Raw genomic sequence first — 13,900 nt, forward strand, 5'->3', positions numbered from 1 at the left:
TGTGGAGAGAGTCTGAAATGGTCAACCTGCTCAATTCAACCCACTGGCATTTCTGGAGCACTTCCTTCTGTAGGTGAAATAAGACTTGCCAGCCAATCACAAAATAATCCGGGGCTTCCATGGGGTGGGGGTGGGGTAAGGACGTCAGTGTGCTTTCTAGCTCTCTAGCTAGATGCTTTCTAGCCACTGGCAGACCCCCAATTTCCTTGGGGACACCAGTAAAATCACAGCCCTCATTTCTGCCCTCTTGCAAATACAGAGGCTTGGACTTGATCATCCCCATGGTGTTTTCCTCCTCTGAACCAACTGAGGTCAGATTAGACAACCCCTCAGGAAGTGGCCAGTTCTGAAGGGAGAGTCCTCTCCCACCTCAGAATCAAAATCACACAGCTCAACACTGCATCACAGTCTTGCCATGCATGATTAAACATCTACAGAGAAGTGAATGGGCCTGGAAGCCAGCAAGACCTGGGCTGAGCTCCACCCCCAATTCCTGTGTGACTTTCCATTGGTGTTCTAGGCAACTCTGACTCCAAGTCACAGGTTACAGTATCCCAGGTCATCCCTATCTCTACCTGTGCTTTACTGGGTTAGGTGCTGTCTGCCAACTTCCTCCTGCCTCCCAATTGAGGTTACTCAAGCTAGCTAACCCCCAAGGCCCAGGGACAGAAGGGGTGGCCACCCTCCGCTGTTTGAGGGAGGTCTTGACAGGATAGGGCAGCTAGGTGGCACAGTACACAGAGCACTGGGCCTGGAGTCAGGAAGACTCATCTTCCTGAGTTCAAATCTGGCTTAAGACGCTTACTAGCCATGTGACACTGGACAAATCACTTCACCCTTTGCCTCAGTTTCCTGATCTATAAAATGGGCTGGAGAAAGAAATGGCAAACTACTCCAATATCTTTGCCAAAAAAACTCCCAACAGGGCTCATGGAGAGTCAGACATGACTGAAATGACTCAACATTAATGTGACACGCCATACAAGAACAGCTCAGTCTTTCAGCATACCAGGAGTCGGGAAGCTATTTAAGCAAAATCTTAGGTGGCCAAGGTCAGCTATTTACTTGGGTGGGAAGAAGACAACCATTTATTAAGCTCCTACTATGCACCAGGCACTGCGCTTTCCAAATACTAACTCGTGTCTCCACCCACCCCCAAGAAATGGCACCAGGCCTGGGCCCTTCAATAAAAGGACAGACACACTTGGACAACCTGCAGGGGGTGGCATGGGACAGAGGGGAGCAGAACCAAGACCATCTCCTGTCTGTGGTTCCAAGGCCAAGCCAGTAATCCCCCTCCATCTTCCACCCCTCCAAGGAACCCAACTCCTCAAGGCCAGGGAATGTCTGAGGAGCCTCATCCCCAAAGCCCACAGGGGCAGGCCTGGAGACGCACAAAGAAACCACAGAGATCAACTTGCAATTTTATTGGACCTGGACTACAGAGGGGATAGGTCCTAAAATTCATAACTACTGTGCACACAGCTCGTGGAAAACGATGCTTCTTGTGCTTTGGAAAAGCCACCTCTACATGGCACTTAGACTGGCCACTCTCCTACTCCAGAAAACTCGCAGAAGCAGATGCGGAGGCACAGGCTTCGGCCTCAGCTTCCTCCTCAGCCTCAGCCTCGGCCAAAGCTGAAGCTGAGGCCGAGGCTGTGGCGGTGGAGGTCGAGGCACCGGAGGCTGAGGCAGCAGCAGCGACCGCCTCATCCCGAAGGGCTTCATTGTACTGGATCGTCCAGCTACGAGGGTCCCTCTTTTGGATCTGGAAGAAAGCAGAGGCAGGCAGCTGTTAGAAGCCAGGGAGTTCAGCAGTGCCAGAGCCCCTTCTCGTTCAGGCTCAGGATGTGAGCAGCTACTGATCTCCCCAACCTCACCTCACCCATGCTATTACCTTAGCCACGAAGCGAAGGACCTGCATCTTGCTGGTCTCTAGGAAAGCTCTGGGTCCCCAGAGGAACTCGTATTCCTCAGGGTCAGTGTAAGGAATCCGGTTATACTCCAAATACCTTGGGGATGAGGGAAAACAGAATCCTCATCTCCAAACTTGGCCTTCTCCCTCCACCCAGACTCCCAAGGACAGAGGCCTAGCCAGCACCAGGAGACCTTCCCCAATACATATGGGGTCAGTCCTCTTTGCAGGCCCAGCACCACTGCCTCCTACGATCTCATGCTCTCATGAGCTACAAAGCTGGCAGGGCTGGATATGTATGGTCAACTGAGAGACAGTGAGGCAAGCACTTCTGCCCCCCTGTGATTGAAGGACCTCATGGGGTTTACTGTGCGGTGTGTGGTAAACAGCCTGGCCACGCTCACTGCCGACTGCTCTGATCACACCATTCTTGCCAGCCGAGGGGTGAGGGAGATCTCTGTGTAAGCACAAGACTGCTCGTAACAAAGGAAGACCAACAGATAACCACAGAAACCAAGGGGCTGATAATGGTTCATGCCCCAAGACTTACAAAGCACTTTACCCACAATTACTATGTAAGGGAGATACAGCAAGGTTTATTATTGATATTTGACAGCCTGGAGAGGGAAACAGACCTGTCCAAGGGGACTAAGATCTCTGAACCAATAAAAAAGGAGGATCTGAGTCCAAACCAACCTCCCAAAAAACAAAGCTTGGCACTGCTAGGGCTCTGGGGAGGCCTGCTCAGGTGGTACCAACTCACCTCTGGCGGACAAATTCATCAGTGATCAGCATCTTCACATCCCCAAAGAGAGGATGCTTTTTACTAAAGACAGAAGGAAAAATGATTTAACTTATGCAAAGGAATCATCTGGGCAGCAAAGCTGGACAGACATTTCTCAAGGAAATAAGCCCTTAAGAGAACTAGGCCATGTTTACCCCGGGGAAAGAAAGGCCAAAGCTGCTGTGGTTATTCAATGGGTTTGAGTTGTGTCTGACTCTTTAGGAACACATTTGGAGTTTTCTTGGCAAACACGCTGAAGGAGTTTGCCATTTCCTTTTCCAGCTTATTTGACAGATGAGCAAACTGAGGCAAATAGGGTTCAGTGACTTGGCCAGGTCACGAGTGTCTGAGGCTGGATTTGAACTCAGGGAGAAGAGCCTTTCTGACTCCGGGCCCAGGGCTCTAGCCACCCCTAAAGGGCTGTACAGGTCCAGAACAGTATCAGCAACAGTGAGAATCGTAAGGAGGCAGATATCAAATTCCCATAAGAAAGGACCTTCCAAGAATAACAGATGTCCCCCAATAGAATGGATAGAGGCAATGAGGGAGGCCTCTGAGCAGAGATGGCCTCAGTGTGCACTCCTCACACTGGGAAGGAAGATGGGCTGGAGAACCTCGAAAGGCCCTTGCAATCCTTAAGATTTACTGCTATTTCCATTGTGGTGATGGAGGATTTGGAGCTGGAAGGCCCCTTAGCCCAAGCCGTACGAGAACAAGCCTTTCCTCTCAACCAAGTGGCAAGGGAGACTCTGCCCTGTGAGCCTCGTCCCACTGAGGTGGCTTAGTCTGACCTGCTCCTAGAGAGTGTCTTTTATCTCACCCCCCACTCAGCAAAGACTGCCTCTTAAGGTCCTTTCCAGCTTCGGGCCTATGACACCATGAGATGAGGTCAAAGACTCAGGGAAAAACCCTGTACACACCAAAGCATTTGCAGCCAACACTCTTGGCTGGAAACAAAATCCAGGGGGACGGCCAAAGAAACGAGCACATGCTAATGAGACTGAATATTATTCTCTAAGAAACCTTTTTAAAATGTGGAGCCTTCTCTGAACCTCAGTTTTCTCATCTATAAAGTGGAGGTGATAATACTTGCATCTCACCCTCCCCAAGACAGCTCCAAGAACCTTCTAGTCCAAGCATCTGGTGAAGCAGCCAGGGCTGGATTTCCTTCTTACCCGCGGCCTGGCCTTCTTAGCACAGCTAAAAGGATCCAAGAAGTTGGGGGAGAACACCCGGTTTCAGGGGTTTCCATATCAACTCCTAGCACTATCAGAAATAGGTCAGCCTGCCTGCCAGCCTGGTGCGGGAAGGTGGGGATGCGGGAGACAGACAAATGCCATCCATGGAGGGGGAATGACAGAGAAATGAGAAAGAATTCAATCACTACACCGTACTCTGGGTTAAGTCGCATCTTCCTGAGCATGTCCCAAACCACAGCTGTTGGAGAGAGGGAGAGAGAGGGAGAGAGAAAGAGAGAGAGAGCAAGAGAGCAAGAGAACAAAGAGAAAGGGGGTGAATGGGTGCAGGTTGGTTCCTTTAAACCCCATCCTGCCTCCCTCCCATGGTGGAGGGTTGGGGTGCTACTTACCCTCCTTGGCACAGTTCCCCTTCATGAAAATGAGGCTCAGAATCACCATCAGAAGCCCCATCTTTGCTGTCTCATGTTTTCTGGAAGACAAATGGAGGCCATCACCTTTATGAGATGTTGATGTTCAAGGCCCAGGGAACCAAACAGAGTTCCCATGTCCCCATCCTTCTGTCTCTTCCAAGCTCTCAGGGTTTTTTGAACCTAGTCCTCATGTCTCCTAAGCATTAGCCATGGCAATTCACTGTGGGCCTGTTTCCTCCTCTGTAAAAAGAGGGGACTGGGCTAGACTCAATCTAGTGTCCCTTCCAATTTTAAAATGCCTTTTCTAGATTTGATCTGAGTCCAGTTCCTTAGTGCCAATTGACCCGTCTTGGGACTGCATAAAGTAGGAGCAGGGAGCCCTAGGTGGCTCCTGAGGGTTCCTGTCAGGTAGAAAGGTCTCACATCATGTGTTCCCTGCTCTGGATAGTTCTCCTAGCTTGGTGTTAGGAGCCTGAAGGGTAGAACCCAGGACTTAGGAAGTGGGTATGGGGGAGAGGGGTCAGATTCCCCACTCTTACGGTCTCATGCAGTCATCTTCCAGGGGCTCCAGTTTGTTAATGAGCACATAAGCAGGAGCTCTATCATCAATCTCCTTCAACTCTATTCCAAACACCTGTCAAGAGAAAGAAGGGGTTGGATAAGAGGGAGATGAAGACTCTAAAAGACTGGAAGGTGCGAGGATTGTGGGAAAATGCCATCAAGCAGCATTCACCAAACCCCAATGTCGGTGAATGAGACAAGATGGTAATGGGTCAAAGGAACACCAACTCTCAGGACTAGAGGAGGTCATAGGAAGGAAGAATAGAGCTGGGCCTTGATGGCTGGCTGGTGAGAGGCTGGGATGGACTTGGGAAGTAGAAGGACTCCAGGCAAAACAGGCGGGTAGAATTTAGGGTCAGGGTGGCAGTAGGAAAGAGGATGTAGATCTGGACTTAACATCTAGATGCCGTGAGAAATTGGGGCAAATGAGAAAAGAAAAAGAGGGGCATTGGCTTAAAATGCTGATGGGTGGAGGGCTTGAGCAGCCCATGAAGACAAGAGTCCAGGGCTCTAGTCGCCAGCCATAAAATGAGGGGAGAATTACACTGGCTATTGTCCAGGTAATATGTGATGATTTGGGAACATCCACTGACCTGCTCCAACATCTGGCCAGCTTGGTTGAGGATCTCTGTAGTCATATCCTTGTACTCTTTAATTATAGTATTCACAATATCTATGGGGAATAAAGAAGAGCCACAGCTCCAACCTCCTTCTCACCAAACCCCAGATCTGCCTCAGGTCCCCTCCCACAGGCTCTCATTCTTGGCCTTTTCCCAGGACTGTGCATGGGTTGGTCACTCACTGCTGTCTGGATTCTCATTAAACTGTTCTTTCCTATTTCTCCAACCTGTGTGCTCCTTCAACCTCCTTCACTGGGTCTTCACACAAGGTATCTCTAAGGTAAAAAGGTATGTACCTCTGCCCAGCCACTGAGACTTAGATGAAGCACTGGGAAAAATCTAAACCCATATACACAAATAGGAGCCTGAAGTCCTCTTAGGGGCAGGAAGGAAACCCACCCAGGGCACAGCTGGTAAAGGCAGGTCCTGTGGGGGTGAGCTGAGGGGAATCAGAGCACTCACCAGTTCGTTGGATGGGCACTTTTGTCTGGTCCTTCACTAGCAGGTATTGAACCACCTCACAGACCTGGGGAGAGGACATCAGGTTACATGTCAAGAGAGACAGAAGGCTGTGGCTATCAGAGGAAGGTGAAGGAAAGAGAGGGGAACTGAGATGACAAAGTACAAAAATGGAGATCTGAAAGCTGGTGGGAGGACAGACAAGTTGAGCTGTAAGAAAAGAGAAAACCAAGCTCATACCTTCTTCTCAAGCCTGGACTGAGGTCTCTGCTGCAGGCTCCCCAAACTTGGTCTAGGAACCTCCTCCTCCTCCTCCTCCTCCTCCTCCTCCTCTTCTTCATCTTCATCATCCTCAGGGCAAGTTGATCTGCTGCCCTCATCTGTTTCTTCGTCACTGTTAGACTTCTCTATCTACAGTGTTGGGGAAAAAAGAGAAGACAGGGTTTCCTATTGCAGGAGGTACCTGACTTTGGCTTCCCTAAAAAAAAGGAAAGCTGTCTTTGCCTGAGGGGCATCAGAAACTGCTGGTGAAAGCAAAGACGAATGGTGATTGAAAGCAGGACCAAAAATGACTCCAAATGCACTCCCCGAAGGCTACGGGTGTTGAACCTCCAAGGATAGGTTGTAAGAGGGAGTCCTCTGACAAACGAGAGGGACAAGAAACAGGGCTATGCAGGGACCTTGAGTGCCAGGATGAAAGAATGGGAGGAGACTCACCTCTGGGGGAACCTGCAGTGTCTTTCGGTGTGGGCCCCTCTCCTCTCTTGGTGATGTTTGCTCCACAGGTGCATCGAGATCCTGAAAACCACTACTGAATCCAACGCCCACCATCTTGTTAGAAGGAACCTTCAGCCACACAGCCCCCTTTCTCAGCAACCCCAACTGTACCACTAGGTGTCTCACTAGGCCCTTGCCGCTCCCCGCCAATGCCTCCCGTTCAGTGAATGAGATCCCGGCTACACTGCCCCCCTCCCCCAGTCCCCTCCCCTTCCAGAAGCTCCCAGATTCTTTCGGCCGAGGTCCCCCTCTCCTGGGACCGCCGTTTCCCGCCATCTCCTCCCCCGCATCTCCATCATACCCCCTTCTCCCTCCCACTTCCAGAAGCTACGGGGTTAGAACACTACCCGCTCTTCCCAGGGCCCGGCTCCCAGCACAGGGTGGCCCGCCCCTCCCCGCCTAAGCCCCGCCCCTCCCGACTCCGCCCCCGGCCCAGAAAATGGAGGATGCCACCGCCCGGGTCGATTTCGGCCCCGCCCCCGCCCGAGTCCCCCCTCCCCCCACTCCAATCCTCCCGCCGGCGCGCGTCCTTCCTCACCTGGCTCCGGGCCCGGCTCCGACTCCGGCTCCGACTGCAGCTCCGACTCCGGCCCCGGCTCCGACTCCGACTCCGGCTCCGACTGCAGCTCCGACTCCGGCCCCGGCTCCAGGCGGCGCGAAGCGAGAGAAGCCAGGCCCCTCCTCCGGGCTGGCCGCCAGGGCCGCCAGGGCGGCGCGTGCCCGGGAGCGCAGCGAATAGCGCAGCGGGCCCGTGGGGGGGGGCGGGGAGGGGCTGGCGGCTCGCCCCCGGCCTCCCGCGCCTGCGCCTGCGCCTGCGCGCGCTCCCGCTTCGTCGCCGGCCTCCCGCAGCTCCCCTCGGCTCTGGCCCCGCCCACGCGGGCGGCCCCGGCCCCGCCCGCCCATGGGCTGCCGGGGGCGGGCCCCGAGGGCCAAGTTGGGGTTCCCGCTCATGGCCCGGGCCGGGGCCGAGAACAGGGGCTGGGGGAGGGCAGCGGTGGCAGCGACGGCCTGGCGTTCCCGGCGCCTGTGGCTGCCCTCGCTCTCCTCGTGCTCCCTCGGCTGCTGACTTCCCCACGCGTCCGGGCAGGGCCTGCGGAGAACAAGGGAAACACGGCGCGTGCGCCAATATGCCCACCGCAGCATGCAGGGGAGGGGGCGCCTGCGCGGGGGTGGGGGAGGGGGCGCCTGCGCGGGGGTGGGGGAGGGGGCGCCTGCGCGGAGGCGGGGAGCGCTCTACTCACGTGCCGGCGGCCCCCAAACACGTGAAGTGGGGCCGCAACCTCCTTGGTGGGCCCCCCAAAACACAAGAAGTGATAGGGTCGCCTCCCTCACCGTACGCACCACACGCTACCGTAACCCCAACCCGCACCCCTAACCCCCAAGCCAACCATACATACCTCGAGGAGGCTGCTGCCTCAGCATCCCCAACAGCTCGGGCAGGGCCACAGGCACCCTCCTCCTGAGAGGTGCCCTCCTCCGGAGCTGCTCCAGTACCCAGTGTGGGGCCGGAGGCCCCAAACTGCGCCTGAGCTCCATCTGGGCCCCAGCGTGGCCAGCGGGTGCGAGAGCGGCCCCGCTGCTGCCGGCCACCAGAATCACCTTGCAGATCAGTGAGGGTGCCCAGTCTGTGCCAGGCATCTATCATTGCCTCCATCTCCTCTCCTCGGGTCTGAGGGCCACCGCCACCTCGGGTGGACCCTCGTCGGGGCTGCTTCGCTGCCATCTTCTCCCTCCGAAAGATACCGTACTACTGAAGACACTCAGGCAGATGCGGACTAATATTAGGTTGGCAGTGCCCAATGAGGGTAGCCTACGTCAGGACCTGAGATTATGGTAGGGTCAACTCCTCCACAGGGCCCCCCCCATCCTAAAATTGGCACCAGTCTCAGTAAACTTTTCCAACTATGGGGCCCCATATGACGGGCCCTCCCCCATGTCTTCCAAATGCCCTTCCCAACATGGACCCTCCCCAGTATCCCTTACAAGAAGTCACCCAAGAATACTTCTGGATTGAAAATCCCCGTGGGCAGTCGGAGGATCCCACTTCTTACTGTTCAGTTCAGATCAACCCGATTCCACTGAATTCAGTTCAATCGGTTTCTTTTGGTCCAGGTCAGTTCAGTTCCGTTCTCTCTCAATCCATTTCAGTCCCCTGCCACACAGTTCATAGTGATTCAAATCAGTAAATCCTATCATTTCAGTTATGTCACTTATCTGGTGCAATAAAGTGCTGGGTCCAGAGAGGAGACCAGACCACTCATTCTAACATCTCTGGGCATCATTTCAATTCATTTGACTTCAATAAACAGGATGGAGTTAAGGGATTATTGTTTTTGTTGAATCATTTTTGCATCCTGTCCCACTCTCCTTTACCCCACCTGGGGTTTTCTTGGCAGAGATACTAGGGTACCTTGCCATTTCCTTCTCCAGCTCCTTTTGCAGATGGGGAAACTGAGGCAAACAGGGTGAACTTATTTACCCAGGGCCACACAGCTAGGAAGTGTCTGAGGCTGGATTTGAACTCAGGAACATGAGTCTTCCCGACTCTAGACCCGGCATTCTAACCTAACTGCAGGACTCAAGATACCTGCCTTTGAATTCTACCTAGAGCATGTATGACCATGGGAAGACCACAGACTATCTGAGCCTCTGTTTCTTCTGTAAAGTGTGGGTCATAATACTGGGGTAACTCTTAATTCCTTATCATGGTGGGATATATGTATGCCATATATACATACATATGTATGTGTCTGTATCCCCTTATAACCCATATCATTGGAAGGAGCTTCCAAATCAATGAGACTACAGATTTCCTTGACTTCACTATAGCTATCTGCTATTATTATTATAATGAACTTTATACTAATTCAGTGCTACCCATGGGTGCAGCAGCTCTTTCTAAGCCAAAGGTGCTCAGCATTTTCCCCTTCATTTTCTTGCCATTTCTAGGCAGCAGAGAGAAGGGAAAACACAGGAGCAGGAAATTAAAAGACCAGGGACTCACTGTCAAAGTTGTTGCTTACAATTATATAATATAGCACCATAGCAGGAGACTTAAAAAACACAGTCACCCGATTTATAGAAAACACACTAAAAGATTCTGGAGGGTAAACATGCCAGCTATGCCAAATGAAGACAGCGCACCTGGTAAGCTAGCCCTGAGGCCAAGGTTCTGGGCAACATTGGCCACAGAGGGAAAGATGGCTCTTGCCCCAAAACCTCCAAGGACCATGCTGTGGTTACTTATCAGCCTCAGGCTGCATCTGACCATCAGCCAGGAAACAAGTACTATTCCTGTAAGAGCCACCAGCCAAGGGATAGGAAGATCTCTCAGTTTTCAATTTCCGTAGAAAAGACTGTTCTCTACAAAAGGCTATTGTATTCCTTGACCAAAAGTAAAGAATGCAGATCTTAACAGGAATTTAGGTCTTCAGACCTCTCCAGGAGTGGCTGGACCTCTGCTACTTGGGCATATTAAGTACTATCTTTTCTTTTCAGTTTCATCCAGCAAATATACCAAAATCTACAATACATGTCATGCTTTTGGGTCACCAGAAGTTAGGAGATAGGAATCCCATGAGATGAGAGCACTAACTATCTTGGTGAATTATTATTTATTGGCAAGTTTTAAGTCTCTTCCACCCCCACCACAGAGTCAAACAGTCATCTTGAATTGCACTGTAAAAGAAACTTCTCCACTTGTCTGTCAAGCACAGGTCTTGTCTGATCCCAATTATAGACCCCACGAGTGATCCAGCCCACACTAATCTTGACCTCCTTAGAGTTCCCCAAGAATTATCCTAAATACCAGGGGGTGGGGAAGACTCAACAAATAAAAGTTTGAGCCCCATGTCTATCAGTGACCCCAGGCCAGGACCACCTCCTCCATGTCCAATAAGGAATCTCTCACCTCTCCTCTCCCCCCCCCCAAAAATAGATACGCTTACCACCTTCCTTCTCTGGTATTCTGACTGAAGGACTGAAGACGAAGGCTTTAAAACTGGAAGAGACCAGAGTTCATCCAATGCAGGGATAGGGAACTTGCAGCCTCGAGACCACATGTGGTCCTCTAGGTCCTCAAATGCAGTCCTTTGAGTCCAGATTTTACAGAACAAATCCTTTCATTACAGGGATTTGTTCAATGAAATTTGGATTCAGTCAAAGGGCCACACTTGAGGACCTAGAGGGTGGGTGCCCACCAACTGGGGAGTGGCCAAAGAAATGGTGGTACCACAATGGAATAAGCCAAGACAATTGGAAATTCGGGAAAACATGAGAAGACACATATGCATTGTTGCAGAATGATGAAAATAGAACTAGGATAAAAACAGACAAAAGAACAAGAAAGTGGAACTGAGCTGTTGGGTGATGATCCAGCTCACCCCAAGAGAGGAGAAATGTACCTTCCTTCTTTCATTGGAGAGGAGGGGGACCATGGGTGCAGAGGGCATGATGTCAGACACGGGCCATATTTGATTTACTTTGGCTGAATTGTTCTTTTCTTTTTTGTGGAATTATGGAAGTTCCCCCTAGAATTCTTATCAAGCCTGTGCCAGAGTTTTCTGTGTTGTCTGTTTTCTCATCATGACAAAGGAAGGCTTCCTGAGGAGGGAAGGAGGCAAGGAAGAGAGTATTTGGAGGTGATCATGACGGAAAATCAAAAATCATCAAACAAAGCCAAACAATAATGAAAGGGCCCAAAACCAGATCATTAAAAACAATTTGAAAATTCTCTTCAAGTGAATTCTACTAATAAGATGGCATGTCAAAATGTATGGGATGCAGCTGAATCAGCTGTGAGAGGAAGATTTCTATTCCTGAATCCTCGCACTAATGAAAGGGAAACAAGGACTAATGAATTGAGTGTGCAGCTTTGTCAAAAAAGCAAATGAGTACAAAAGAAGCACAAAAGAAATTGGGAAAAGCAAAGCCCATAGAATGCTTTAAAAAATTAAACTAATAAAACAGAATCGTTTTGGGAAAGACTTTAGCGTCGGTCATGTATATGCTAATTTGATCCTTTTTCAAAGATAGCAAAATCAAAACCGAAAAGGGGAATTCTCAACAAGTGGGAAGTGATTAAAGAAAGCCATTGGAAAGAAACTGTCCTAAATTGGAAGACGACAAAACGAAAAATCTAAACAAAATGGGTAAGTGGCTATAGAAAATATGGAAATTAACCAAATAGCCATTAAAACGGAGAAAGCGCTTTAAGGCTTGGAGAAAGTTTTCCCGGCACTAGCTCATTTAAATGTCGCCACAGGTATTCTGCAGCCCTTTCACAGAAGCACTCAGAGGGGGAGACTTGCCCAGGGGTACACAGCCTGGGTCAGGTCTGGCTGAGTTCAGCCAGATCTCAGAAAGAGAAAAGGGACAAATAGCGAAGGAGTGGAAGGAGTTTGGAACAGCGCGCATTTTGTGTGCAGACAGATTCTCCAATGAATTGGAGCAAGCATTGAAAAAACAAATCCCCGTGATGCTACTTCGGAATTTTCAGACCTGGAGGGAGAAGGCCCTCTCCTAAAGTCCCTTTCGGAGACCAGCACAGCCTTGCTTCCCAAAGAATGGTGCAGCAGGGGAAGGGCCCCCTAGAACAACATTGCCTATGCTGCCGATGCCAAACTATTCAATAAAATACTGGGAAAGCGATTCTCCAAACATGTGCAACACATCTTTTCATTAAAACCAAGTCAAATTGATGCTGGGAACACAAGGGTGGTCTGCCATCAAGAAAACAACTGGCAGAATAAATCACAATCTTAACCTAACAACCAGCACAGCCTCAAGAGATGCAGAAAAAGCCTCGTAAATACAGTTCTTTTTATGTGAAAAACAAGATAATATGGAGGACTGAACCGTGCCCTTTCTGTAAGAGGGTCACTGCCATAGCAGGGTGGAGGAATACACTGGAGGCCACCGAGTCTGGGCCGCGCTAACGTTCCTAGCTGCCCACCTACCAGGACACCCCTTCTGCCTTCTCCCAGGCCAGCTCTGCTACTGGAGTCTGCTCACACCAGTCAATGTCAACTGACTTAGAGTCTAAGGCGACAAGATTGCTCCATCTTTAGAAAAGTCTCTTTGATCATCTCATTCCCCTTCCCCGAAAGCTGTGTTAACTCCCCGGGATTACAGGAAAAACTCCCACATTCCAAGTCGAGCTTTTAAGGGTCTCCATGCTCTGATGTGAAAGTACCTTTCAGCCGAATCTCCCAGGACATTAATGGTCACATATCATTCCAACTGGCCCCAATTACTTACTGCTCGCTGAGCTCTCCTCTCACTGGTGCTAGAGCTCCTTCAGAGAACCCTCTCACTAGTGGAGGGCAGAAGACAATGGCAAGGACAGGGGAGGCGGTCCTTTGCTAGACTTGGGAGATTTGGAGAGTACTCAAGGATGGGGGTGGGGTGGGGAGCCTCAGTGGACCAACAGCTAGGAACATCAGAGAGCAGCAGGGGTCTGGGGGGTGGGAGGGAAGTCGCTTGTGCATAGAGAATAGGGTATTAAGGAAGACGCCCAGAGGGCATTTAGTGCAACCTGTACCTCATTTGGGGAACCTCTTAGCCAGCCTCTGCTCTGAGACCTCCAGAAACATTGTGCTTTAGACAGTTCAACTGTGAAAGCAATCACTCCTTAATACTGACCAGAAAGGGCCAGTTTAGGGGGCGGGGTGGGGGGTGGGGCGGCATAAGAATGCCTCTCGTGGCAAACTTTGCCACTCTCTAGCTGAGAGACCTCTCTGTTCTCCATAAGTCTTGGTTTCTTCCCCTCTAAAATGTTACCTACCTGGCTCACAGTGTTGGCTTTCTTCCCACCCATACACCCTCTTACCCTACCCCCACTTCCACCCCTCCCCTGGAGAATGGGAAGCAAAGGGTCAGGAGCTTGGTTAGTGACATGATTTTCTTGAATGTTGGCTCATCGTCCTCCAACCTAAGCCCCCTCTCTGGGCTGACTCAGAAGAATAGCAGAATTTTAGAAGTTTTAGAAGAAGTTTTACCAATGAGGAAACTGAGTCAGAGAGGAAGTGATTAACTCAAAGTCACACAGCTAGTTAGTGGTAGGGCTGAGACATGAGCTATCTCTTTTCTTCAAGTGCTCAGAAAATCCCACTTTGAAAGAAACCTGAGAGAGGAGGGAGGCAGGGAGGAAATATACATTCATGAGATGTCTGCTA

The 13,900-nt window shown here is 50.9% G+C and overlaps 1 protein-coding gene across 4 annotated transcripts; it reads right to left on the reverse strand.

The window, feature by feature from the left end:
• Nucleotides 1-1,412: 1,412 nt before the first annotated feature.
• On the reverse strand, nt 1,413-13,142 carry LOC140515685 (uncharacterized). Of its 4 annotated transcripts, XM_072626515.1 has the most exons (16): nt 12,984-13,142; nt 11,129-11,327; nt 10,673-10,725; nt 8,777-8,877; nt 8,123-8,455; nt 7,264-7,815; nt 6,666-6,759; nt 6,189-6,359; nt 5,952-6,015; nt 5,463-5,542; nt 4,848-4,942; nt 4,288-4,367; nt 4,094-4,136; nt 2,679-2,741; nt 1,898-2,012; nt 1,413-1,768 (listed from the first exon to the last, which is right to left on the reverse strand). In XM_072626515.1, the coding sequence occupies exons 5-16, from the start codon at nt 8,446-8,448 to the stop codon at nt 1,556-1,558; spliced, it is 1,896 nt and encodes a 631-aa protein (XP_072482616.1). In that variant the 5' UTR covers nt 8,449-8,455; nt 8,777-8,877; nt 10,673-10,725; nt 11,129-11,327; nt 12,984-13,142; the 3' UTR covers nt 1,413-1,555. The 4 variants fall into 4 exon arrangements, with proteins under 4 accessions (XP_072482616.1, XP_072482617.1, XP_072482614.1 ...); XM_072626516.1 differs by lacking the exon at nt 10,673-10,725 and having other exon boundaries at nt 6,666-6,756; XM_072626513.1 differs by lacking the exon at nt 10,673-10,725.
• Between the last annotated feature and the right edge of the window lie 758 nt (nt 13,143-13,900).

The sequence above is a fragment of the Notamacropus eugenii genome, chromosome X (genome assembly GCF_028372415.1).
Source record: "Notamacropus eugenii isolate mMacEug1 chromosome X, mMacEug1.pri_v2, whole genome shotgun sequence".
Classification (NCBI taxonomy): domain Eukaryota; kingdom Metazoa; phylum Chordata; class Mammalia; order Diprotodontia; family Macropodidae; genus Notamacropus; species Notamacropus eugenii.